This window comes from Gadus chalcogrammus, chromosome 17 (assembly GCF_026213295.1).
Source record: "Gadus chalcogrammus isolate NIFS_2021 chromosome 17, NIFS_Gcha_1.0, whole genome shotgun sequence".
In the NCBI taxonomy this organism is placed as follows: Eukaryota; Metazoa; Chordata; class Actinopteri; order Gadiformes; family Gadidae; genus Gadus; species Gadus chalcogrammus.
The window spans coordinates 4,891,555-4,919,347 of NC_079428.1; the positions used below are offsets into that span (position 1 = coordinate 4,891,555).

The following is a 27,793-nucleotide window of genomic DNA, read 5'->3' on the forward strand; positions in this document are numbered from 1 at the left end:
GTGCATGCACAGAAGCGCTCTAATCGGTGTTTGTCTGTGGCGCATTCCTTCGCGGGGCTATACATAGACGAGCAGAGCTGTGCAGTAACACCGGGTCATGCTCACACAGACGTGCATACTTTGCAAGACCTGCCGATGTTGGTTCCACACACGCACGCCAGCGCACACACGAGCGCACACACACACACACACACACACACACACACACACACACACACACACACACACACACACACACACACACACACACACACACACACACACACACACACACACACACACACACACACACACACACTATAATCCGTACATTCAGCCATGCAAACATCCATCCATACAGCCAATACATACAAATACATACATGCAAACATATGATACCAGTACATACATACGTATATTAACATTATATCATCCATAATTATATATCAATAAATTACTTTTACCATTGACTATGCTACAACATACAATAATGACAATACTTTTGCCTATTTTCTCGTCAGTCCTATTTCAGAAGAATGTCTTTAATATTATATCCAGTAGGTGTCACTAAAGGTCTTGGATTTCAATCTCTCAACAAACCAATGGAAATCGCAGTAAGAAGGCGCAGATTGATGACGATATTTATGCGCCCCATTGAATCAGTACATGTGGGTTTGCAAAAGAGGAGTAAAGGCAGATTATAAACTTACCCATGTAAGGAGTACACCTATATACTAGCAGAATTAATTCAGTATTTCATGAATAGTATATTAGGTTAAAATTTGAGTTAGAACTTGGTCTAAATCAGTGAAATCTCTGCCATCAGCATCGTTAACTCGCAAGTAAACAACGGCTGCCTCTTCTCGTACTTTTTGACACTATAAAAAGTAGAACATTTCAATTGATCCGAACCACAAATGTCCGATGAAACCTCAAAAGCCATGAGTTTGGAGGAGCGCACCGCTGAGAAGGAGGCTGATGTTTCAGCCAGTGGGGAGGCACCAGAACCAGCCGGTAACCAAGTCCTGTCCAAGAGACAACGGAAGAAACTCCTGAAGCATCAGAAATGGGAAGAAGAGAGGGAACTCCGAAAGTGAGTTATTCCAACTCACGGAGACCTTGTACAGGACGATTGAGAGTTGTGCTCCGCAAATCTTTGGATAATATGTTCCATCCTTTTCCTACTTAAAACTACAGTACACAGCTAGACTACTTTTTAAAACACAAACCCATCATCCCCCTCCCTATACACAAACGTCAGTCCACACTGCAGCTATGCTTCCTGACATTTAAAACTGTGTGTTGCAGGGAAAAACGAAAGGAGAGGAAACAGCAGCGCCGGCTGGACAGACCGTCGGATGAGACGGGAGAGGGGGGGGCGACCAACAGCAGAAAGCGCCTGCGCCGGGACGCCTCGACCAGCTCGCTGCGTCTGGTGGTGGACTGCAGCTTCGACGAGCTCATGATGCTGAAGGTAAAGAAGGAACCAGCTCATTTTCATCCGCCGTTTCCAATCTGGACTCGTGCCTAAGTGAGCATGAGGTTCGTGAACGCGGTTGGTCTGAGTTTGATTACATAGCCATCATTTATTTGAATTTACGCAAGTCAGAGAAGTCCTTTAATTATCCCAGATGGGAATTTCGGGCGGTCCCATCCATAAGTACAACCGGACAATGAAATGTACGCCAACAAAGACTAGTCAAACCTAAATACAAAATTAGAAAATATATTATTATGTAAATGCAAAAAGTGAGTTTAACCATTAGACAATTGGGGTAATCGATCCTGTGTTATTCAACATATACAGTGTAACTCATTGACTATTATATTATTATTTTGTCTTCTCAGGACATACGAAAGCTCCACAGGCAGATCCAGCGGTGCTACGCAGAGAACAGACGAGCCCCTCACCAAGTACAGGTGTGGGATTCGCCCCCGCTTGCTAACCAGCGGATCCACCATGACATCCATAGAGTGTCCATCCCTCGCAGCCTCCTCACATGACATCCTTTCCATCCCTCTCAACACAGTTCTATCTCACAAGCCTCGGTGGGCAGCTGCAGCAGAACATGGACGACCACGACCAAGGGTGGAGGAACTGGAAGGTAAGGCTGAGCTCTGGGTCTGCCGGCGTTGGTATTCGAGATCTGTTTGGTTCGGTGTCTACTTTCCTACTTTCCTGTGTCTCTTTTACACTGTCCCGTGCATAAAGCTGTAGAGCCAACAAACGGATGTATCGGGAGAAAAGAGGTGTATAGCTTTTGCTTTTGGTTTGTCGTCTTCTGTTCGTTCATCTTCACAGTCAGGGATTGTCCCTGATTGGACATTAAAGTGAACACACACACACACACACACACACACACACACACACACACACACACACACACACACACACACACACACACACACACACACACACACACACACACACACACACACACACACATACACACACACACACACACACACACACACATCCCCGAACCAGAGTTCCATGTGCGTTTCTAAAGGGGGGGGGTCACCTTGCCTCGTACAGGACATCACCGTTAAGACGGAGCACTACATGGAGGTGGTGGGCAAAGAGGAGCTGGTCTACCTGACGTCGGACTCCCCCAACGTGCTGGAGAAACTGGACCCGGCCAAGGCCTACGTGATCGGAGGCCTGGTGGACCACAACCACCACAAGGTCCGGTTGGACTCTGGTTTGGCCACTGCTGGGGGGCGGAGCCATGCATATAGTTAGGATAGGGGATCGTTTCTGTAATAGCACTGTCGTGGTTGACGGAATTATATTTAGGAATGATGGTAAAGATGGACGTTTGGGGGTGGTTTTATCAGGCATAGTGATAAGGATTTGGGATACATACAATTATTGGAATACTGACTGAGTCGTAAAACACACAAATTGTAATGGGGTAGAAAAGATGTCCGCGTTGTCTCTCAAACCTTTTAGCTCGAATCCTTTCAAACTACTAGTGACGCAACGTGTTATTACTGCTTGAAGAAAACCTCCAGCCTCAGAAAATCCTAGTTTATTTTTGTGAATCGTTTCATTTTACAGCTTGAGACTGATTCCAGGTTTCCAATCAGCAGTTTGTTCATCGCTTTAACGTGGATTTTCTCTGTAGGGACTCTCGTTTGAGCGGGCCCAGGAGCTCGGCATCGAACACGCGCAGCTCCCGCTGAGCAGCTTCGTCAAGATGAACAGCCGTAAGGTCCTGGCGGTGAACCACGGTGAGAACCCGTTTAATACGAGTACCAACTGTATAAACGAAAACCGTAACAACAGCTCCCCCTCGGGTTAATCACTGGGAATTGCAACTGACATTTTTTTATTTGGCGCAATAGCATTACTTTCGCTGCGTTTGGCTACTCTTCCACTTGTTTGAGAGTTTGGATATAATTTGAATGGAATTATAAATATATCTGAATATAGTTATGCTTTGGGGGGGTTTGTTTGATAGTTTTTGAGATCATCCTGAAGTATTTGGAGAAGGGCAGCTGGCGAGAAGCCTTCTTCAGCGTTCTGCCCCCGAGGAAAGGAGCGGTGGTCTTGGGGGAGGGAGGCCAGGCTGCCCAGGACAGCGACTCCGACGCGTCGGATCACCAAGCCCCGGACTCCACCACCGACACCACGGTTCCACCAGGGGTCAACCACGTAGAGGCCTCCCACGCTTCCAAAGAAGAAGAAGAAACCCAGACATTAACTTATTCTACTGGGGCCTCAAAAAAACATGAAAAAAACATCTAGCATGGCAATATGGAACATCATTTTACATTTGAAGAGTCATCTCAATTGGACTTGTTTTGTTTTGACTGTGACTTTGTTTTTTCTGATGACCAAAATTGTTTCTTTGAAATAATAATTTATTTATCAATCTTTATTGGTTTTGCATATTTTGAGTTTATTGTTGTGCGACCAGAAAACCATTCATATTTTCCCCTAACTTTTCAATTGTTCAATTTTTATTTCAACATGAGACCGGCCTTTCTGTCCATAGATAGATGGTATACTTTTGTTGACGTTTGACATTGTAAATAAACTCGCATATGGAAGCACAATCTGAATGTTTATATCATTTATATTCACCATCAAAAATAAGGGAGCCAATTAAGAGATCAATCATATTCAATTAAAATGTATTTAAAAACACTGCCTTGAACTATACACGCGTTTCACGCGTTGTATGCAAATCCCAGCCCGACAGGAAGTTTAAAGGGTCCCATGGCAACACGAAACGGGACGCTCTCCGGCAAGCTCGCAACTATCTTCTCTGGAAGGATATTTAGCAGAGATGCGGCGAAAAGCTTTGAAAGTCGTGACTGAGCTGCACATCCGAACGGTAGGACACCTGCGGTTGTTTTTTTATGTTACCTTTATGCATTTTTCAATTCCATCATTTTATTTTACTCGTGCACAAATGTCCCCATAAAACGCCAAAATGTTAGTGTACTCCTCTCATATTCTGGTGAATAAGTCATTTAGAAATGTGAAATATGGCTGATCCTCACAATTATATTATTTTCTTGTTCACAAGTATTTCAAAGCTAAACCGAGTTTTCAGTTTAACTAAAGGGTTAGTAAGAGGCCTATGAATATGTCCGCCCCAAGGTGTCCTGTCCCGGGGTCCATTTTCTAGCTCACATTTTTTGGTGTAAACGACCAAATCATATCAAAGTATTACATTTTAAATTATCGACATGCTAGCAGACAACAGACAGCAACATTGAGTCAATCCTGCATTCTATCCTTTAACTATTATCTATCTTCCATAGGGTATTGCTCCGAGGCTGGAGTTCTGGACCAAAACCACCATCTGTGAATGTTCAGCCGTCGCAGACAGCAACGTTTACCCAAACGTATCCACGGTAGGCCTGGACCTCAGTGAGCTGTTTATGTGTCTCAATGCAGGTCTGGGTGGTTCTGCATGACAGGCCTTGTTACCAGATGATGTCATCCAAACTGACCTGCAGCAGGTTCAGATCCATGTCATTAAGGAGGTACGGGGTCAGTGGGGAACCTGCTCCATGATGCCTATGGTACAGTATGGACGCTGGGGATCGAACCCAGTAACCGGAACACCCAGCACCGTCCTGCGCATACTTGCTAGGCCATGCTTATACCTTATTATCTCAGATAAGATTTAAAGATTACATCATCGGTTAACCTGTGTTTATCTGTTCTGCTGGGATTCCATTTTCTAGGGTATTAAAAAATAAATGACAGTTGGACTGTCATTTACTGTCAACGTATCGGACAAATGCTTATGTTAACCGATGTTTATGTCAGACAAATGTAGACCTTATGGACCCCCTGGCCACACAACTAAACTAAGTATCTGCACCCAAAATGGGTGATGCATTGATGATGATGATGATGATGATGATGATGATGATGATGAAGATGATAATTATGCTGGTGACGATGATGATGGTGGCGGGTTGTTTGTATCCAGGGCCCGAAACCAAGAACAAAGTCTGCACTGAGGGCCCGCAAGCAGAGGGCCTCGTCGCCACGGAGACGCCCGGGTACTGCAGGAGGAGGAGGAGGAGGGGGTGGAGGGGGGGCCACTAGGTCGGACGGGGGCCCGCGTGTTTCGTTCCAGCAGGACTCTGAGAGAGCCCAATGGGGACCAACGGATACGAGCAGCAGCTCGCCCCAGCGTGTGAGTAAAGACGTTTGGAGAAGCTGATGAGGCCTTCTGGTCTGACGTAATCCATGAACAAATCTACCTCCACCATCGACCTGTACTTTTCTCTTTTCCCGTGTCATTGTGCATAAAGATGCATTAGAAATGTTTTTCTTATTGCTGTCCTGTATTTTCTGCAACACCCTAAAATCCTGTCCGTTACTTTCACTGGCATCGACATATATATATATTTTTTGTTAACTTTTATTCAACCAGAGTAACATTTATTCAACCAGAGTCACCAGAGTTTTCAACAAACTCTGGTCACTGCTGCCTGGCCAAGGCAGGCAGCAGTAGTCAACAACAGACAGTTTCAGACATGAGTGACAAATTCCTATTCGCTCACACCATTTTCTGCAGCCACCACTGCATAATGGGTTTAGCAAACGCTACAACCACCAGGGGGCGGCAAATTATCGAAGATTGAAGGAGGAAACGAAAATCGCCTCTTTTCGATTTGACCTTGCACAGCATTGCCATGATGGTGTGATATCATGTGATTTTCTGATAGCCTGGGCATATATTTAAGTTGACATCATGTTACCCAACATAATGTTTAACTTTTTTAGTGTCCAGATAACATTCGATTTTGGATTCAAAACACCAATTTAAAGCTGTTGACGGCATCGTAAAGAAGGCGCAATGTCAACATTGTTTATTTAGTCCCTGCTCTTTAAAACTCAAGTAACTCATTTAATGAGGCTGAGAACGCAGAAAGAATGGTATTGTATTTTCTATGTGAACAGTCTAGAGACACAGTCTAGGTTGAAGGAGAAAGGGAGTGTAGCATGGTCAGACTCGGACCAAAGGTGCTTGAACGTGACCTGTGCAAGTACAGGTCATGTACAAGTAAAGGTTGTTCTGTCCCGGTGGCTGGAACACCGGTGGAGCCTCCCCTTCTCAGTACTATTCAACCATTGGCAGAATTAATAACTCCTTCCAGTTATCTCCTTCCGTTATGACGAACGGTAACCACCTAGCCTGAACATGAGCTCATACTGATAGACCATTATTTTGCCGACTTTGTTGAAGAGGTGTCATGGAATGGACCAACACAGGTGTGGCTCATAAGAGTGATTACAGGCCTGCTTCATGTACCAGGCCACGGTAGTAATAAACCAGTGAATCAAGGTCTGCTTCCCAGTGCCCTTGTATATAGAGGTATTATTATATGCTACACGCGAACCGCCTAAGATGGCGCGATTTGATTGGTTCGCTATCTCGGGATATTGGGCGATATCCCATGTTTGAGTTCTTAAACTCGGGATATTGTTTTACCTAATAATAAAATAAATAAATAAACCGCTTAAACAAATAAATCCCGGAAAGAAGTATTATCTTGTAAGTCAAGTTAGTGACTCTTGATAAGTTTAATGAGTGACACCTGTGTACTTCCTCTACGAGGACTCCTCTGTGAAAAGGGTCTGTTGTGTCGTCCTATAGATGGCGAGCTCGTGGCCGGGGGCGGGCCTTAGGAGCTCCCCGCCCCTTCGTCGCTCGGCACTGGTGGACAGAAGCCCCGCCCCCAGCAAGCCCTCGCCCAACCCGCTCCGCTCCGTGTCAGCAGGTTCGATTCCTTAAGTGGAACAGATAATGTTATTAACTCTTTTTTTTTTTGTGTAAATATCATCTTTTTTATATTTACACAATTACACAAGTATAATTTTTTTAATGATGTAGGCTGTGAAAGGCTAAGAAAGGGCTAGAGGCTATTTAATCGGTATGAGATATAAAAAATATTTTGCTTCTTCTCCCTCTGGTGATTAATCATGTGTTTTATTTTTATTTGAACTTTCAGATGGTAGGATGGCATCCAACGCTGACAGTTTGGTAGGATCACATACTTCCCAGTCTCTCACGCACACGCACACACGCAGCCGCAAACACACACACACAAACACACACACACACACACACACACACACACACACACACACACACACACACACACACACACACACACACACACACACACACACACACACACACACACACACGCGGAAGTGATATCATTTTGCTCAGTGAGCCTTGTAAAAAGTGTTAAAGCTTGACCCGCTCCATCTCATGTTTTTTTAATGCCTCAGAGCTCTCCTGAATCGGATGCTCCCGTTGGTCGGCAGCGGTCGGCCTCTCCTTCTGCGTTGTTGCGTCGCTACCGGCAGCAACAGTCAGGCAACAGCAGCAGGTACTTCACTACTCCTCCTTCCCCTTCTGAGGACCCCTGAGAGAGCAGCCCCCTTTCACAGAGCTGTCGTCTTAGGACCGTCACAGGTGTCCCTTGTAACACTAATTAATGGTCTGCTACTTCTATGACCCACGGCTAAGGGCAGTCAAATGGGAAATGGCCTGCATTTATATTGTGCCTTTTTGTAGCCAGAGGCCACCCAAAGCCCTTTACAATATTGCCAAACATTCACCCATTCACACACACATTCACACACCGACGGCGGCGTCAGCCATGATAGCCTACAGCCAGCTCGTCGGGAGCAGTGAGGGTCTGATGCCTTGCTCAGGGAGCTACTGCCGCCCCGAAGTAGGGTAAACGAGTTAAGATACGTCTACTTCCCTTGTTGTGGACTGTCTATTAGCCAATGTCTATTAGCCAATGCTACCTCTGATCACATGGGCGGCACAGTGTATGAAAAAATGTCCTCAACTATGGGAAGTGACCCCATGACAGGAAGTAAGAAGAACCCTCTGAAACAACAGCAGGAAGTGCAATTACCCTTGCTATATATATCGTTGTTGGTCCATATGCTCGAGTGCATTATAAAAACGTTATTGCACCAGCTTTCTGAGGACAACTCGTGTTGTGCCGCTCGGCAGATCATAACAAAACCATGACTCTATAAGCATGACTCCTGTTGGGGCGTAGCCACGGCCACGGTGTCATGCTCGGCTCTGTCGCCGTGGCGACGGCCAGGTCGCGCTGGAACGGCCCCGCCGACTCGTGGGAGGAGGTCCAGGAGCGCGTCCGCGGACTGCTGACCACCCCCAGGGCGATGCGCAGACTCCTCTCGGTGAGTCGTGTTCTCGCACACGCGCAAACACACACACACACACACACACACACACACACACACACACACACACACACACACACACACACACACACTTTCATGGAAATCAAGATCAAGCGATGTAAACCAGTCCACGTATCAAACACACTTCAAACAAACGACACCAAGGCCGACAAGCCCCCGTCGATTCACCCTAGGATGATTGTGTGTGTGTGTGTGTGTGTGTGTGTGTGTGTGTGTGTGTGTGTGTGTGTGTGTGTGTGTGTGTGTGTGTGTGTGTGTGTGTGTGTGTGTGTGTGTGTGTGTGTGTGTGTGTGTCCGTGGTGTTTGGCACTAAAAGCAACCTCCCCAGCACCACACACACATTCTGTGTCCCCTCTCCACCCCCAATGATACTGGGCGGGCCAGCAAACCGTGACCTCCGCCAGGCCCTGTCTGTGTGAATCTGTACACTCACACACACAGACACACACACACACAAACACACAGATAACACAGACCCCCGCACACACACCCACACATAGACAACACACGGATACAAACAGACCCACACACACACACACACACACACACACACACACACACACACACACACACACACACACACACACACACACACACACACACACACACACACACACACACACACACACACACTCTCATGGTCTTTGTTACGCAGGATGTGCCCACAGGTTTAAACTTTAGTTGGGTTTTATCATTCAATCTGGACTTTACCACGGTATGGGGGTCAGACCAGGAACACCCTGGCTAAAAACAAACTGCTTATAAAAGTCCTACAGTCTCGTTAGCCAAATGCGGGTCACCTGGGTTGATGAGTAATTTGTTTCACCTCCTGTGCTCTATTAGTCATTTAAGTTCCCTAGTTCGGACGATGCCTTTTCCTTCTGTTTCCTGCTTTTCCTGCAGTTTTCTGTATTTCCGGTCGATTCCAGCTTCCTCTGCTTGAGTTTTCGCTCCGAGCCCGACAGTCTGTCAATCTGCAACTCATTTGAGGGTTAATGTTGTGTAAACATTATCTTATTTTTTTATTCTAATTTCCACTTGTCAATCGTTGTCGGGGTTCCTTCAGATCAGTCCCAGTGTGTTCTCCTACATTACCCAGAATGACTTTCACCGGCCCCATTCTTGGTGTATGGGGGTGATAGCATGGCTAGAATGAGTGCGTCCTTTCTCTCTAAATGTCCTACTGATCTAACAATAGGTGGTTTAAGGTGATTCTCAACCATTCATTTAATCCAAAAGTACAAGTTGTGGGACAATATCATTTTTCTTTTGTTTAGTTAAATCATAATTACTCAGGTCTACAAGCAACTTCATCTTAAAACTATCTTGTACCGACACTAGTAGGTAGTAGGTGGCTGTGTAGTTCAGACAAGGCACTTTATATTTATAGCCCAGGTAGTAGAGCAGAGAAGCCTAGCGACAGAATGGGTAGCTGGTTCGATTCCCCTTGCTTCTCCCGCTTGCTAGAGTATGCCTAGTTCCATTGAGCATGAGCTTCTGATGCATGCCCCCTGCATGGTGAACACCACTACCTGTGTTTGGGTGTGTATGAGTGGATTCATGAGATATAACATGTGCATGTGTGTGCAAACAAAATCACTAAAGACAGTAAATGCAGTAATTACAATGGCATTTAGCAGACGCTTTCATCCAAAGCGACTTACATCGGCTAATACACACATTGACACACCGACGGCAGAGTCAACCATGCAAGGCGACAGCCAGCTCGTCAGGAGCAATTAGGGTTAGGTGTCTTGCTCAGGGACACGTCAACACTCAGCTAGGAGGATCTGGGGTTTGAACTAGCAACCTTTCGGTTACAAGGCAACTGCTCTACCTCCTGAGGACAGGACAGCCTTTTGAGAAAAAAAATAGATTTTGCCCAAAGTAACAAAATAAAATAGGAAACAAAATAACAAAGCACATCGATTGCGGCGAGTTCCACCAGACTAACAAACGACCGTCAATCAGGAGTGAAGGGGAAGGTCCAATAATCCTGGGAGGGTCCGTGGGGTTCTAGTAGAAGGGTTAGGAGGACGTGGGGGGTAGCAGGGGCTGGCTGTGAGCTGCCTTGTTGTTTGTGTTGACAGGGCTCCACGGTCTCTGAGATGGAGGAGGTGTTAACACGCAGGTCCATCTCCCCGGGGCTGCCCTGACGGAGTTTGGACACGCGCACGGACACACACACACACACACACACACACACACACACACACACACACACACACACACACACACACACACACACACACACACACACACACACACACGACACACACGCCTCCCTTCTCAAAATATACATTTTCAAGTGTGGCTCGGCACGGAAACAGAGAGATTGTATTAATTGAGTCTTATATTTGAATAAACCTTTTGGAATGAACCCTTTTATTCTTCTTTCTTCGTCAGTCTGGAGGTAATTCGCACCTCTCCATGGGCCAGTGTTTTGCATTGATGGTTCTGCGTCAGTGACGACGTAGTACGGTCTACGGTGCGGCTACCTTTCGCCAGGCACGTTAGTGCAGTGACGCCCGCGGCGGAGGCAGCGTGACAGTGCTTACTGCTCTCTGGGTCACCGCTCCTCACCTGACTTTGCAGAGTCCTCGAGACGTCTCCGCCCCTTCCGAGGCCCTTACAGTCAAATTATAGCCTGTGTGTGTGTGTGTGTGTGTGTGTGTGTGTGTGTGTGTGTGTGTGTGTGTGTGTGTGAGCTGCCTGAAGCGTTGCACATTAACCGAAGGCGGGGTGTAGGAACATTGTGATCTACGGTCAGGGTGCCGACGGGGGCTATATCCGTTCTATATCCATCAAACTATAGCGTGTTTAAGTTGTCATCGCTAAGAATACACCCTATTTGCTGTCGCAGGTGATGTTTTGGCTCAATTGCAATACTTCTAACATGGTTTAACTTGGATCCAACCCATGGTGATTAAACAAGACTGGTCGTATTAATATTTAGTATCTCTTAAATAAGAAAGTCTTACTGGCTGAAAAACCTTAACTGTATTGTAAAATGCATGACGTGACTTAGACCAATATGTAACCGCCCATTGGAACAACACTCAATATCAATTCCATAATGAACGATAAATAACATCTCGGGACACAATATCCCAGAATGACAATGCACAATTGTTCTGAGGTTAAAAAATTGTGGTTATACATTGACTAGTGTGAGAGAAGAAGTGCGTTGGTGTCCGACCAGTGAACTGTATAATACATTATTGGAACGGCTGCTGATTTGCCAAATACTTGATTATGCTAATTAAAGGTTAACCAATCAAAAAAAAATATTAATTAATGAACTGCGTTGGCAGCAATTACTGCTCTGGTCGTAACTGATATGCTAATAGCATGGATCAGCAGGTGTGTGTGTTATGTAGCAGTGTGTTTGAGGACTTTATGGTAGTGGTGTTTTGTGAGGACTCTGAGCCTCCCGAGTTATTTTGTACGCTAGCTCCTAGCAGCACATTCAGGATGCTACGCCTTAGCAACCTAATTCGGAGCATTTTATGGCCCACAGTACACACATTGTCGCAAAACACTCATATCTCTATGGAGTAAATGGACTTAAAAATGGCTTGGGTTGGAGATTTTTAACAAGTCCCTCTTGGCCGTAAGCTTGAAGCGAGACCATTCGATGATTCTTCAGTCATTTCTGAAGAATAAACGAGTTGGAGAATGTTTCAAAATGGACCCTTGCGCAATAACGAACCTACATTAACAGTTGTTAATTTAATCATTAGTGTGTAACCATTTTTGTATCTGCCCACTTTGTGTGGTGTATAGACCCCAACTGGTAATGTATATCTGTTCGGAAATTGTTTCTATACTAGTTTTTATTAAATCCATTGTTTATACATTCATGAGATATAGGCCTACTGGAATCTGCAGTTCAAGTAGGCCTACATCTTCATGTTGAACCACGGCGATTCTCTCTGATCACCTATACCGCGGATTGACTGGTAAAAAATACAGAGTAAATGCTTAGTATTGACCTAGTTTCACACAATCGACCTTTATTCGTTTTTCCAAGAAATTACAAAATAAACAATGGCAGATAAAATAAAGTGCTTCCCATTGTCGGGCTACTACAAGTCATTTTGTTCCATAGTGGAGCCAATTATTTCACGACCAGACAACCGGACAGTACTTTTTGATCAAACCTGCCCCCCGTTTGCCCCAACGTAACGGAAGTCGATTTCAACCCACCGCCATATATCCCAATCGCTTGTTTGCCTGGACTCAAAAGAAAAGCGGATCAACCACTGCTCCCCCCAGATGTTGATCAAGCGGGAACATTCTTTTTAAACTCACAAAGTGCAGCGGTCCTCTTTACAACCCTCTTCCTTTGAGGAAGCTTTTTGCTGAGACACGGCTCTATTTTGGGCTGCAACGTGGAGTTTCTAGTGTGTTTTAATATAGAACAAAAACACCTGCAACGTCCTTCTTACTATGCACATTCACCCAGGAGAGAGCGGTTGAATTGCAGGAGTGTAGTGTGTAAAATCGGTTTGGCCCCACAGCCCTATGGCATAAAAAATAACTTGACTATGCAAAATGTCGAAAGATGGTAGAAATAGGTCAAATCAGTTATAACAATCGTCCAACACAAGTGATCGAATGTTATGGACCTCCAATGAGAAATGCGTGGTGAAAAATAACCTGATGAAGTATAGGTAATACGTTTATAGTTGGCAATAGGCCTACTTACAATGGGAAAATAAACCTAATTGGATTTCACAGTGTCTCATCAATTGTGAATGGGATCATTTCTCTTGGTGAACTTTTGGACTCAATACTATATCATGTCTGTAAACAGCCGTCACCATTTTTCATGTATTGCTTCATGCATCTAGATAATTAAAAAATCTATTATGTTTGGCACAGTTTGGCAATATAATAGCCTATAGGCTACAGACACAACACTGGGTCTGGGGAAATTGGTTATAAACTACAAGCACACGCAAGGATTGATCATTAAAAGCTTTGAAACAATACAAATAACAAACAAAGTAGTAGTATTTCACAGTAAAGTACATAATTATCATTTGAAGTTCGCGGCGATCTTGAGTTTCTTTTCATACTTTTTTCATCCTCATGCTTTAATTTTGAAAAGAAAAGTTCAGATGACTGCTCTGTGTGGATCTATTTTTTGATGCTAAAAAATTATCTCCAATCTCTCTCAATCTCACACACACACACGTACACACACACACACACAGACACCCGCACACACACACTTCCGGTCAGTGCACCTTTGTGAACCAAAAGTTGTAATAAAAAAACAACAACACAGAAGAAAGGCTTTTACATTGATATCTTGGCACACGGTCTGCGTAGCAAGGAAGCACTTGAATCTAGTGACGCTGGAGCTTAGGAACGGCGCATGTCCGCCCCCCCCCCATTGGATAGAAGGTGGTGGGGGAGGGAGGGGGGGTTGATTAAACGCAGGATGGGACAAAAACAAGATGGCGCTGATATTAATGTTTGTGCTCGGGGGGGTGAGGAATTCAGGGAGGCGGGATTAGGATTCGGCGGCGTCCCTCCATCACCTCGTCGCCATGGCGTCGGGGGGGGGGGGAGAGAACTGAAGAGGCGACTAGAACTGTGAGGTCTCGGTGAAGGAGATGGCGTCCGACTTGTCGACGGTGAAGCCGCCGTTGACGTAGGACTTCTTCTCGCAGTCCTCGTCGTCCAGCGGCGAGTCCAGGGCGAAGGGGTTGGCCATGTCCACGTCGGACGCCACGTCCATCCGCTCCAGCTCACGCTTGGACAGCTTCTCCACCACCGCCGCTCCGTACGCGTCCCCCAGCACGTTGATCATGGTGCGGCAACGGTCGCTGGAGAAAAAGACCCCAAAAGGCCGTCGTTATCCGTTCATGTTCAGATTGAGCAGACGCTTTTAGATTTACATTTACATCTAGGGCATTTAGCAGACCCTTTTATCCAGAGCCACTAACAATAAGTACATTTGTCATGAAAGTGAAACAACAAGATATTGCTGTCGGTACAGTAAGGATGTTCATAGAACCAAGTGCAAAGCTCCAACAATCGCTAGGTTAACCCATTCCCAGTATACAACAAATACAGCTAGGATAAGATGCTACATAACTGAGTTCTATAGCTAAATACGAAATAGAATAAGTCTGTACATTAAGTGCCAGGACGTACAACATACAAAAAGTAGGAGGGGAGGGACGTGGTGGCAATGCAGTCTAGGTGAATTCTGAACAGGTGGGTCTTGAGTCTCTTGTAGTCTTTTATACAAGACTTCCAAACCATTAACGCACACGTTTACACACCGACGGCGGAGTCAACCATGCAAGGCGACAGCCAGCTCGTCGGAAGTAGTTAAGTGTCTCAGGTGTCTTGCTCAGGGACACCTCTACAGCTGGGAGGTGTAGAGGGATTGAAACCAGAAAACTTCTGGTTACAATTCAACCCGTTGGTCCTCCTGATCTAAGCCGAGCATTGATGATATGATTGGCCGGCTGTTGCCATTCAGCCGGCCAGAGATATGAAAAAATAAATGAAAGATATGAAAAAAACACACACTCAAACAAACCAAAACACACACACACTCGCAAACATACACAAACAGGGGATCATCTGGTAAAGAGAAACCCAAAGGCACAAGTCTGTGGGTTGAGTTTGTCTCGTCGAGGGTTCATTGTGAATGCTGCACCTCCCTCTGCCCTTGCTAGTGCGTATTGCGATGCACTTGGATCGGTTCCCTTATCGTCTTTCAGTCATAGCCATTCCTCAGAATTCCCATATCATCCGTCCCCAATACAGTAAATACCAGGTCTGTTACGATGCCAACAGGGCTCCGCAGCGACCGGCCTGAGCTGGTTGGGTTTGCCTGCAGTACAAACTGCCTCTGTGGTCCTTTGGCTGTGCTGCTGCTGCTCGCCCTAGTGTACACCCCCCCCCCCCCCATTTCGGTTGCCAAGTGCTTATTGAGTTTTGGTAGTGGTTCACCTCACCCCCTGCTCAGAGCACAGACAGGTTCTGGCCAGTGGACAAAGTTTAAGACCTAATATGTACAAACATATATTTGAAGTGATAGTGTATTTATGTATGTATTTATATAAGTATATTTGAAATGGCTTTCCAAGACTCTTGAGTGAATGTCTGAGCTTAGTGTTGTCACTATACGGTGTCCCACTGCCAGGCAAAAGGTACTGGGTTCGATCCCCAAAGTCCCTAGCCTATCCCTGATCAGGGTCCCCTTATAATCCCTCCTTGCCCCTTCCTGTCATGCGTTTGGTTTCACTGTTAACCGCTTCGTGATAAAGGGCAAAAATAACACGCTTTAGTTTCTTTAGTCAGTAGCCTACTTACAGGAGCCAATCCACGGCAACAATCAGCGTGACATCGTTGGCCGGCAGCCCAACAGCTGTTAAGACCATCACCATGGTAACCAGGCCTGCGTTGGGGATCCCAGCTGCGCCGATGCTGGCCAGTGTGGCAGTGATGCTGAAACACACGCAGCATCGCACAGAAAAACCATCAATCATACTTGCAGAAATAACCATTAATTGAAAACCTTTTTTTTAAAAGCTCTTTCAAATGAAACGCCGTTCCTGGTGGGCGACGGGTTCGTTTGAATGCATGAGCGGGATCGCTGTTTGAAACCGTTTGTTGCACTTCTTAAGGAAATTATCACATGCCACTAAATATGCAATACAATCACAGTGTCGATCAGTTTGATTAGATAGTTCGGAAATGGTATTCTGATATTCTAAATCTCTCAATAGACCTAGTCCTGTCGAAAAAGTGGCAGACCCGTAATCAACATTATGAGGGACACCTGTGTTTATCCCCCCTCTCTGTGTAAAGTCTAGTCCAAAGGTCTTGTTCATCGTGATGGCACATCGCCTCCATTTTGGAAGTATAGGGGGGCATTGTTCATGTCAATGGTGGTTGGGTCATTATTTAGTCATAAATCGTGGAAGGATTTGTGATTATCATTACCCCTCTCGCTCTCTCTCGCACTTCTCTCTTTCTTTCGCCCCTCTCTCTCTCTCTCTCTCTCTCTCTCTCTCTCTCTCTCTCTCCTGTCACAAAATGGCGGCATATCACCAACAATAACTCCCCCCCCACCCCCCAGAGGCCCCTCTCTCACCTGATGGTGAGGATGTGTCCCACGTCCAGGTTGTAGTCGTTGAGCTGGGCGATGAAGATGGTGGCCACGGCCTCGTACAGCGCCGTGCCGTCCATGTTGATGGTGGCGCCCACGGGCAGCACGAAGCGCGTGATGCGCTTGTCGATGCCGACGTTCTCCTCCGCGCAGCGGAAGGTCACGGGCAGCGTGGCGGAGCTGGGACACACACACAGAAACGCACACCGGCGTCACACAAACGCACACGTCACACACGTGTCACACACACACACACACATGCGCGCCAAACAAAAGTCACACAAGCATCACACACAAGCATCACACGAGCGTCACACGAGCTTCACACACGCGCCACACACACACACACACACACACACACACACACACACACACACACACACACACACACACACACACACACACACACGTCACACAAGTGTCACACACGCGTCTCACACGAGTACTTCTCGTTGAGTTTCGGACAGTTTTGTTCGTGGAACAACTCATGGACCAATAGCCCCTGTCGTTGGATGTACTCAAGAGGGTATGAATACGAATCCACAAAGAGGTCATTAACGTCTGTGGGCTGCTGACCTGGAGGAGATCATCAGGGCGGTGACCAACGCCTGGGCCATCTGGAGCATCAGCGTGAAGGGGTTCTTCCTCACGAAGACGAAGTAGATGAGCGGCAGGATCAGGAGGCCGTGGATGGCCAGTCTGTGGGGAACAGGGAGCAGCACAGAGCGTTGAAGACCCAACAGAGCGTAGGAGGAGGGACACCAGCGCCCCAAACATGGAAGCCCCTTCCACATTAGTGTTAGTGTTGTGTGAGCGACGCCTGGTTGACTTCTCTTTGTTAATGACGGTTGCTTAGCAACGTCTTCCATTACCGTCTTACATAACCGCCGCCGCTGTTCACCGCTGTTTTTAATGTTTCAAAAAAACGATTGACCTCTATGCCACCGGCTTATCGCTCAAACTGAAACTTTCCGACTGCAGAGTCATCGCCACGGGTCTTGACGACCTTTCGCTTTTGTTTCTGGGTTTAAGCTCCCCCACGCAGTCAACGACATTATTAAGTCAGGGCTCACAGATACCCCCGTGGCATACCCTCATGCACACAATCAAATGAACCGGATCAGTCTATCATTTAAACGTGTCTATAATACAGACACATAAGCCCCCCACTCCAACCCCCACCCCCCCCCCCATCCCCAAATTGGCTCCCTTATCAGCGCTCCGGCAGAGCTCTTGTTTTTCTTTTTACGGCGTATTTCTTCGGAGGGGCGCCAGCATTGGCTTTCCAAAGGCCAGCTATAAATCTGTGCTCAGTCTTACCCAGTCAGCACGGTGGCCATATAAAGACCCATCTTCCCGAAGATCGCCCAGTCTTCCACTTCAATAATTTTGGCCGCAATTAGGAAGAGGATTCCGACGGGCATGTAGCTGAAATGAGACGGATCGTTTTATAGACAAGGTCAGACAGGGATTATTAGAAATGCTGGCTGTGTGTGATTTTGTGGTTGGGTATCTGTGTGTGTGTGTGTGTGTGTGTGTGTGTGTGTGTGTGTGTGTGTGTGTGTGTGTGTGTGTGTGTGTGTGTGTGTGTGTGTGTGTGTGTGTGTGTGTGTGTGTGTGTGTGTGTGTGTGTGTGTCACTGGACCATTTTATGTCCAAATGATAAATTATTTGCAGAGTCAATTCGGTACCATGTTCAATGGAATACATTTCTAAGGGAAAGAAGGAAACCCCCAAAGGGAATACCTCCACTACATCTCATCATTACAGGTTTCACGTTTAAAAATAAGCATCTACATTTGTCCAATGTTTATTTTTTGGGGCACTTTAAATAAAATGTATTCAATTTCAAATATTCTGAATCGTCCTGAAAAAAAATTGCATTTGCATTTGTAAAAAACACTCCCAATGCATTCTGGGTAGAACCCGCGTACCACATGATGATCTGCACCAGCCGCATGGTGGCCTCGTTCAGCGCGTCGAAGAAGTCCAGCAGGATGCGGCCCCGGGCGCCCATCTTGCCGATGACCAGGCCGAACACGGCGCAGAACACGATGAGGCCCAGCACGTTCATCCCCTCCGAGTACGAGCCCGTGATCTTGTACTCCTTGGTGACGTTCTGCCAGGGGGGACACAAGACATCCATTCATGCCTGTTTGGCTAGAAGAGCGAAAATGAGAAGGGCAGGGAAACCGATACAGACCTCTCAGCGGAGATCTCTCACAACGACGTCTTCCAACGTCTTCCATAACTGTCGGTTATCGTTGGTTAACGGAGAGGGCAGGGAACCCGATACGCACCGCTCAACAGAGGCTCCTCTCTCTGGTACGCAGCCGATAACCCGGTTTTCCGGTCGTCAGTTATCGTATGTTATCTTACCGTGTTTTCAGATCATCTTTTATCCTATGTTATCTTACCGTGTTTTCAGATCGGCTGTTATCGTATGTTGTCTTACCGTGTTTTCAGATCATCTGTTATTGTAATCTTACCGTGTTTTCAGATCATTTGGTATCGTATGTTATCCCATCGTGTCTTCCCGATTGTCGTTAGCGTATGTTATCGCTCCGTTTTCCGATCGTCGGTTATTGTATGTTATCGTACACTGTTTTCCGATCGTCGTTATCGTATGTTACCTTACCGTATCGTGTGTGCGATGTGTGATCGACGTGTATAATTATTGTGAGAGATAATAATTCAATAAGGGAGAGAGTTCGAGGGTCAGTTGCACATGCAGACAGAGAGGGAAATTTAATGTAGGTCGCTGGTAGGATCATTAACAGTACTTTGCCTTAATGATTTCTTAGTGATGTCATTCCGATTCGTATTTTTATTTTTTTTGGAAATGATTGAGTTTCCATGCTGGACATTGGTCGCAAAAACATGGAGAATATTTATGAGACAAAGATCCAATAAATATTGGATTATTGGATTAATTTATTACATATTTTAAAAATTAAGGCTTGGGTAGGCTATTTTGAGACACCAGCCAGAGTATGTTCAATTTTGAAAGTATCCAACTGAAAACCGAATCCCACCCCTCCCAGCCTTGTGGCAGACTGCGGTCAATTAGCACACGAGGGAAGAGCAGCCAGTAGCCAGGTAGGTCGGTCGATAGACAGGTAGGTCCTCCAATCATTTAATTTAGGTGTTTATCAGAGCTTTTGATTTAGTGTCTGCTGTCGGGATGTAAAGATAATTTCAACAATGGTTCTAAAATAAATTGCCTTCCCTAGCCTTAAATACATTAGACATTATGGGTAATACTTATTTCATTTGTAAGAGATGAGCTGGGCTTTCCAATCGCCCGAATGACCCAGGTGACATGAATGCAGCGTTGCGTACGCTTACCTCCATAACCGCCATCAGTGTAGTCACGAGAGGCGGGGTCAACGTAGCGTTCTCCGGCAGAACTTTTGGAGGCGGCGGAAGCTCCACACGCTTTGTCTTGTACTGGGAAACACCGTGGGGGAGAAAAAGTCTTTAATATTAATTCCATCATATCCCAAATGAATAGGCTTTCGCACTTCAATCGGCCAAACCAGAGATCCAACACTGAATGCAGTTTATGCATGGCCCAACATTGCAGATTAACTACCCTCTCGACAAAATAGCGGGGCACACTCTGAACGTTGACACATAGAATTGGGTACTTTACAATCATGGCTGTTTTTCTACATGAATGCCCTGCAGAGCTGGTCTGGAGGCCGTAAAAACCTATAAGCCGCATTTCATGGCATGCAGTATCTGTGTAATGAGATAAGGGTGTATAGCATGTTATAAATAAAGACTAGGGGCTTCCTTCCGAGCGGACTGTCTTCGTTTTCTCAGGGCTCCCGGGACTAACCTGTGCGAAGCAAGCCTGCACCAGGTTCTCGGGGAACATGTTCCTGCGGAGGAAGTAAGATGAGGTTAGTTCATGTAGAACCATAAGCGATCATGGTCAGAATGATAGACGTGTGATTGATGTGTGGGAGCAGTTCCTTGAACCAAACTTTGAACCAAAAGGATGGCTGCGCACATTGCCGCATTGTAATTGGTGCATTCTCAGAGGGTCACGGTTGCCGTGGTACCTGACGAGGTCCAGGATGGTGTCGACGGTGGTCACGTTGGGCGTGGTCCCGGTGCTGCCGAAGTGCTTATGGGACACCCCAGGTTTGATGGAGACCACCAGGATGATGCCTGGATGAGATCGCCCGGCTGTTAGTCGTCTGCGATGGTGTGGTTTACGTCGGCCGATAGAGCCGTAATATCAAAGGCATCACACCGTGTTTCCCCTCCACCTCACACGACGGACACAAGCAATTGTGTATCTTCCAGTGCTAATATCCCACATCCCACACTCTGAGTGTCTCTAAACTTAAAGGAGAACAAGACCGCATCGGCCTGCCTTTAAAAGATACTTTCAGGGATTTGTTATTCATTCTGTGGCTGCAGGGCTGCTGGCCCCCCTGTAAACACCCCTTCAATTAAATGCCAACTAGCGGAGGACAGGTGTGTCCCATCAACGCCTAATCAGCAGGTGACCAGGTGATCCTATCAGCCAATCATAGGCGATGCACGCCGTAGCAGGTGTTTAACCTGTAGGGGAAGTCGTCTGATGCAAACCAATGTATGAGTGGTGTTGGGGTTGGGTTCTCTTTTAAAGCTTGAAGAGGACGAGGTACCAAACGACATACTACATCATGTTATACTGTTGTTTTCTTGGAGCGGTGATTTAAAGAATATGTAGATCTCCTGGAAACACTTTACAATAAGGGTACATTAATTAACCATTCATTTACATGAGTTAATTAGTTAAGACTAAAAAGCATCATTATTATTATCCGTAACTTAAGGGTTAGGGTTGGTATTAGGGTTAGTCAGGCTAAGCTAACCCTATTAATGCATAATGCATCAATAAATACCTTGGTTAACATGATCACTATGAGTCAATGCTTTCTACCGCATTAACTAATGTGAGTGGCCGGTCTCACTCACCCAGGATGACTGCGAAGATGGTGGTGGTGAAGTAATAGACCACAGCCCTAAGACCTATCTTCCCAGACACCTCAGAGTCCAGCGCAGCGATTCCTGAAAGTCATAAAAACCATGACTCTGCAAGCACGAGGTGACGAACACATACACTGTACCGGGAACGACATCCTTCATGTTTCTATATATAAGATACGTAGAACTTGTGGGAGTGTAGAACTGCTGTGTGGGGGAAGCTGCCCCTTATCTTATGATTATTTGAGTATTTATGTGATATTCTCTGTAAAGCGGATATTCTGAGTGGTGATTTTGTCCTTGGTTGAAGTTGCTGTTGCTAAGTGGTTGCTGGTGATGTAGTGGTATGTTTGTGTCTCTGACGATTGCTGAATGAAACTCAAATATATTTCTATCTATCCACCGATCGATCTTTGTCTGTATCTGTCTGTCTGTCGTCTATCTATCTACCATCTCTCTCTGTCTGTCTGTCTGTCTGTCTGTCTGTCTGTCTGTCTGTCTGTCTGTCTGTCTGTCTGTCTGTCTGTCTGTCTGTCTGTCTGTCTGTCTGTCTGTCTGTCTGTCATTATTCTAAAACTTCCAACCAACTGCTCTATCAACCCGGTTGATCGGTTTTATGCCTTAATTCCTACCTCTACTTTTGAGTAAAAGTGACAGAACACGTGTTTGTCAAATAACATGTGTTTGTCAAATAACATGTGTTTGTCAAATAACATGTGTTGGTCAACAAATGTGTTTGTCCTGAGGCGGCCGCCTCACTTCTGATGGATGTGTGCTATTGATGTGTATGAATTTCCAGTAATGTATTGTTTATATATACAGTATACACACACACGCACACAAGCATGTACCCGCACCCCCCCCCCCTCCCCAGACACACACACATATTCTCACACACACACACACACACACACACACACACACACACACACACACACACACACACACACACACACACACACACACACACACTTTGAAGCACACACACACATAATAACACAGACTCATAAACACACAAGCACTGTGATCCCCCCCCCCCCCCCCCCCCCCCCCCCCTCCGCGGCTAGGCTAGGCTAGCTCACCTGTGATCATGCTGGACATGATGAGCGGCAGGATGATCATCTTGAGCATCCGCATCAGGATCTCCCCGGGGAACCCAAAGTACTGCCTCTCCAAGTGGGACAGAGACGTGTACTCTCTCACCAGCAGGCCCAACCCGATCCCTGGAGCACACACACACCCACACACACGCACACACGCACACACACACGCACGCACACACAAACATTGTGGGGTCACAAAACTTGATGCTGTTGATGCTGGGTCGTAAGCTAACATCTTCAAGATAAGGTTATCATTAGATGATTATGGGATGAGGTAAGCAGTGCCGCTGTCTTTATGCTACTTCCATCAAAAGTACAGTACTGTGATAGCAACAATATAGCAACACACATAACATTGATGTGAATGTTTGAATGTAATGCACATTTCCCTTTGTCACAGTTCTAACAATTATATCTTTACATAGATGGAGAATAATGTGGAAGAACCGTTGCCAATATATCAAAGTGGTACCCAATCACAACACACCCTGGTGTGCCCTGATTGGGTAGTCATTGTCGATTCACGCAGGTCGATTGAATCTCCACAATCTAAGACAAATGGAAAGACGCATTAAACAAACCGTGTACTGAATTTAAATTGGAAAGGGAGTTTCATCTGTTTATTATAACAAGTTTATGCTTTGCAATCTGAATTAAATTTGGACGAGTAGAAGCCAAACAGGGACATTTTAAGAACAATTTGTGTGCTTTTCCATTGGAAGTATAATATGAAAACTTTCTTCGATTTTGATCAGACATATCATCTCCTCTACCATATCTGTCTGTCTGTCTTTCTATATATTTATCTACAACTTATTTAAATACGTTGTGTAGTAACGCCATCATTTCTTTACACATGTCTATTATTTCACCACCAGCCAAAGGATTCATAGTGCTTCAATAAAAAGGAACTGCGGTGCGTGGGGGAAGCTGCGCCTTCCTTTGATTTTAGAATTTCTTTGATATTCTCTATAAAGCAGACATGCTGAGTTGTTCTTTCTCCCTTGGTGGAAGTGGTTGCTGGTAGTGGTATGTTTGTGTGTCTGACGATTGCTGAATGAAACTCAAATATATTTCTATCCATCGATCTATCTTTGTCTGTATCTATCTGTCTGTCGTCTATCTATCTACCATCTCTGTCTGTCTGTCTGTCTGTCTGTCTGTCTGTCTGTCTGTCTGTCTGTCTGTCTGTCTGTCTGTCTGTCTGTCTGTCTGTCCATCTACCTCCTCTGTCTGTCCGTCTGTCTGTCTGTCTGTCTGTCTGTCTGTCTGTCTGTCTGTCTGTCTGTCTGTCTGTCTGTCTGTCTGTCTGTCTGTCTGTCTGTCTGTCTGTCTGTGTCTATCTATCAATCTATCTTTCTATTTGTCTGTCTATCAATCTCTGTCCGTATATCTATCTCTGTCTGTGTCTGCCTGTCTGTCTGTCTGTCCGTCTTTCTATCTGTCTGTTTGTGTCCGTCTAAAGACAGAATGTAACAATGCCTTGATTCTTTCGCCCTCTTCCTGGTGCTGTTAATAAATGGGGAGGTCAACGTTCCTTTAACTCATGAGTTACGAGTCCAGTCCTGAAAGATGATCTCAGGTACACATCCAGGGGTCCACAAGACCCCCTTCTCTGTTTAACCGTACGAGGTTCGGCCCTTACTGGGTGATGAGCATCTTTTCACCCATAAAACCCCCATTAATCCGGATTGGTTGGTTTTGCTGATACACTCTGAATATCCACACGCCTTATATCAAGCGTTAATAGCGAGCTGGCATATTACACATTCTACGACCCCTGAGTAAATATGGGCCCACCGCGACAGGGTGAAGGGGAGAAGGGTCTGTTTCTGGTGGTGAAATGGAAGATGGAGGACGAGAACGGTAAAACACAGACCACTCATCCCCTTCATCGTTCACCTCGTCTAGGCTCCCCTGTATGGGCTCCTCAAGGTACGGGGCCGGTGCCAAGTGAGAAGACAGTGCACTAGATTACTGGGCACGTTGTTGAGTGTTTAATGGGCTATAATGATGGGCTATATGGCCATCGTAAACGTATATATTTGAGATATATGTTGTCTTGATCACCTTTGAATCATGTGAGGGCACGTGAAATAGGTGATAAAATGGCAAATTAAATGACTCCCCCCTCCCTCCTCCCACCATATATTTCTTGTTGTGGAAGGTTTGAGGTTAACCTTAACATTGTAGACTACTGTATTTAATGTTTATTCTCCAGATGTCGTTGCATCATGTATATATTTAAACATAGTTCCATTGAATTGATGTAGGTGTCATGGAAATACATGCCAGCTTGCAATAACTATCAACAGATGAAACGCCAAGTAAGATCCATTCTTTCACACGCAGTCTCCATCCTGCGTGCGAAGGACAAGGCCCATATCTGGTCCTGAGTTTGTATATGATGATTTTATAGGATAGACCGTTTTTTTCTCCTGGTCTGACCTCAAGAATGGTTCGTCATATCTGCGGTAAGATTGCAATGGTTGTGCGCTGTGCTGTGCTGCTACACAGGTCCCCATTCGTGGAATCCGCCGGTGCAGACGGATACTTAGGATGGACTTGAGTCTGGTCACGTTTGAATGATACAGGAGATGCGAGAGCACAGTGGACGCACACATCACCCACACCGCCTAACCCACATGCAGCGGCGATAAAACCCCGGGACTGCTTAATGATTCACCGGGCTTCTGCGGTAGACATTCCGATGAGAGGACAGCTTTTGCATGAATGAGTCTATTCAAATACTGCACCGATACCGCTGCAAACACTTGCATCATGAGACGGTAACACACCAGAAGGACGGGGTGCGTTGCACGTCCAGACATAGCAGGTTGAGGGCAATCCACGGTTCTCCACATGCACAGGGTCGTGTGTAGGTCTATACATACCCAGCACCACCGCTATCACCGTGGCGATGAGCAGCCAGTTCTTCTTCATGAAGCCTTTGATATTCATGCCCCGTCGCTCTTTCTGATCCATCAGTTCCATTTTGGTCCTCTTCTCCTCCGTCCGTCGCCCGTGGAGACAAGCTATGGGGGTCTCGCGTCAGACACAAAAGACTGTTGCAGTTGCAGCAACAGCCCAGCTGTCTGTGGCGGAGTGTAATTTGTGTGCTCCGCTCGGTATGTCGCTGCTTCGTTTTATACCGAATCAAGGATGCCGTCGGTTCGTATAGGCAATCGCGACTGTCTAAACGGATATCCGCGCGTGTGTGTGTGAAGGTGTGGGGGGGTGCGTTTGTGTGTGACCGGGTCGGTGTGTGTGCGTCTCTGACAAGTGTGGCTGATCATTGGAGAAGGGAAGATGCAATCTTTAACTTGGGTCACCTCCTCCTCCTCATCCCTCAAGCCCCCCGCCCCCCCTTCACCGCAACGCTACGCGGTGTGTCTGTGACATCTCAAGTGAGGTATCTTAGTGGATGCCAAATACAGACATATGTTAGGCAAGTATAAAGGCAACGTATAGCCTATAACTACCGTTGAGGTGCCGTCCTTATTCTAATTCCCGTTGAGGCAGCTGCGTACGCAAACACGTGTTTTTAGTGCTGACTGTGCGACCTGCGTGGCGTTCACACCATTCACGTCCTGTCAAGTGCACGCGCACGCACATGAACACACAGACACGCACGCGCACAAACAAACATACACACACGCGCGTACAGGTATACGCACGCACACACACACACACACACACACACACACACACACACACACACACACACACACACACACACACACACACTTGTTTACACACACAAACACGCACACACTTGTTTACACTGACACACACACACACACACACACACACACACGCACAAACACGCGTACACACACACACACACACACACACACACACACACACACACACACACACACACACACACACACACACACACACACACACACACTTGGTTTTATCATAAATTAAATGCTGCACTGTTGATTTAATGTTTGAAGCGTAGACACAATATTTTTTTATAAAAAATCCCATCGTGCCCTCGAGGGATCGTCTTCTTGTCTGGGCTTGTCGTAGTCAAGTCCAAATACAGGCTATTATGGAACAATGAAGTCACATATTACCCGTCGTTCAGGACGAAGCTGGATGGGACACCTCTTATTCCAGACGCCAACCAACTGAAAGGATAAGAATAACATCCAATTTAAACAATCCATCAAATCCATTAATCCTTGGAAGCAAAACGAAGCCTGCTATATTATCGACTGTTGGTGTTTTAGCAAGGTTAACAGGCAGATGTGTCAGTTATTGAGGCTAAGGAGGCATATAGGCCTATCACCTAGCCATTATTTCAGAAAGTAGGCCATTAAGATTAACGAAGATTAACGTGGGCATATTAGTAGCCTATTTTAAGATAGTTTGCTTTTATTTGTGTTCATTATAAAAGGGTGGTAAAATTCATGGGATGAATTCAGAAATACATCCAATTATGCAAAGCCATTTTTAGAGGTTATACAAATGTTATACAAATTGGTAAAGGAACAATATTGTTTGTTAATATAAGTGATACTGAAGACAAATTGTTTATTTTAACATATTCCTTCTCTTTTTTATTATTATGTCTGAATTGATACATAAGTTATCATGTGCCAAGAGATGGGAGGGTGGGTTTAAAAACAATACATCTGAAAAAGAGAACGAGTTGACGCTCAACTGGTTGGATAAGCATTTATGGCGAACATGAAGTGAGGACATAAACTAATAAAGACCATTTGTAAGGCAACAGCGCCACTCACTGGCAGGCTAGATAAATCCAGCACTCGTCCAATACTAACCATCAGTCATCTGCCTGAAAGTTCACTGGATTTTGCTACCTCCTTACCTCCA

The 27,793-nt window shown here is 45.8% G+C and overlaps 4 protein-coding genes across 4 annotated transcripts in view; 3 read left to right on the forward strand and 1 right to left on the reverse strand.

The window, feature by feature from the left end:
• The window catches only part of c17h4orf54 (chromosome 17 C4orf54 homolog), a 9,598-nt gene extending 9,478 nt beyond the window's left edge, over positions 1-120 (forward strand). Inside the window, exon 2 of the mRNA XM_056576182.1 lies at positions 1-120. This exon is cut by the window's left edge and continues 2,158 nt beyond it. The gene's annotated coding sequence lies outside the window, so the exon portion shown is untranslated.
• Positions 121-543: 423 nt separating this feature from the next.
• Positions 544-4,042, forward strand: trmt10a (tRNA methyltransferase 10A). Its single transcript, XM_056575825.1, has 7 exons — positions 544-1,072; positions 1,288-1,453; positions 1,828-1,899; positions 2,010-2,084; positions 2,516-2,665; positions 3,108-3,213; positions 3,444-4,042. Exons 1-7 carry the CDS (start codon positions 897-899, stop codon positions 3,728-3,730), a joined length of 1,032 nt encoding a protein of 343 aa, XP_056431800.1. The 5' UTR covers positions 544-896; the 3' UTR covers positions 3,731-4,042.
• A 1,518-nt stretch (positions 4,043-5,560) lies between these two features.
• spata6l (spermatogenesis associated 6-like) lies at positions 5,561-10,886 on the forward strand. Its single transcript, XM_056575917.1, has 6 exons — positions 5,561-5,645; positions 7,113-7,236; positions 7,468-7,499; positions 7,754-7,854; positions 8,545-8,689; positions 10,804-10,886. The coding sequence occupies exons 2-6, from the start codon at positions 7,113-7,115 to the stop codon at positions 10,867-10,869; spliced, it is 468 nt and encodes a 155-aa protein (XP_056431892.1). The 5' UTR covers positions 5,561-5,645; the 3' UTR covers positions 10,870-10,886.
• A 1,828-nt stretch (positions 10,887-12,714) lies between these two features.
• slc1a1 (solute carrier family 1 member 1) lies at positions 12,715-26,193 on the reverse strand. The gene is made up of 12 exons (XM_056575777.1): positions 25,840-26,193; positions 22,925-23,065; positions 21,834-21,926; positions 20,927-21,035; positions 20,701-20,743; positions 20,205-20,306; positions 18,791-18,975; positions 18,177-18,284; positions 17,433-17,555; positions 16,842-17,036; positions 16,058-16,192; positions 12,715-14,553 (listed from the first exon to the last, which is right to left on the reverse strand). Exons 1-12 carry the CDS (start codon positions 25,937-25,939, stop codon positions 14,313-14,315), a joined length of 1,575 nt encoding a protein of 524 aa, XP_056431752.1. The 5' UTR covers positions 25,940-26,193; the 3' UTR covers positions 12,715-14,312.
• Positions 26,194-27,793: the final 1,600 nt, after the last annotated feature.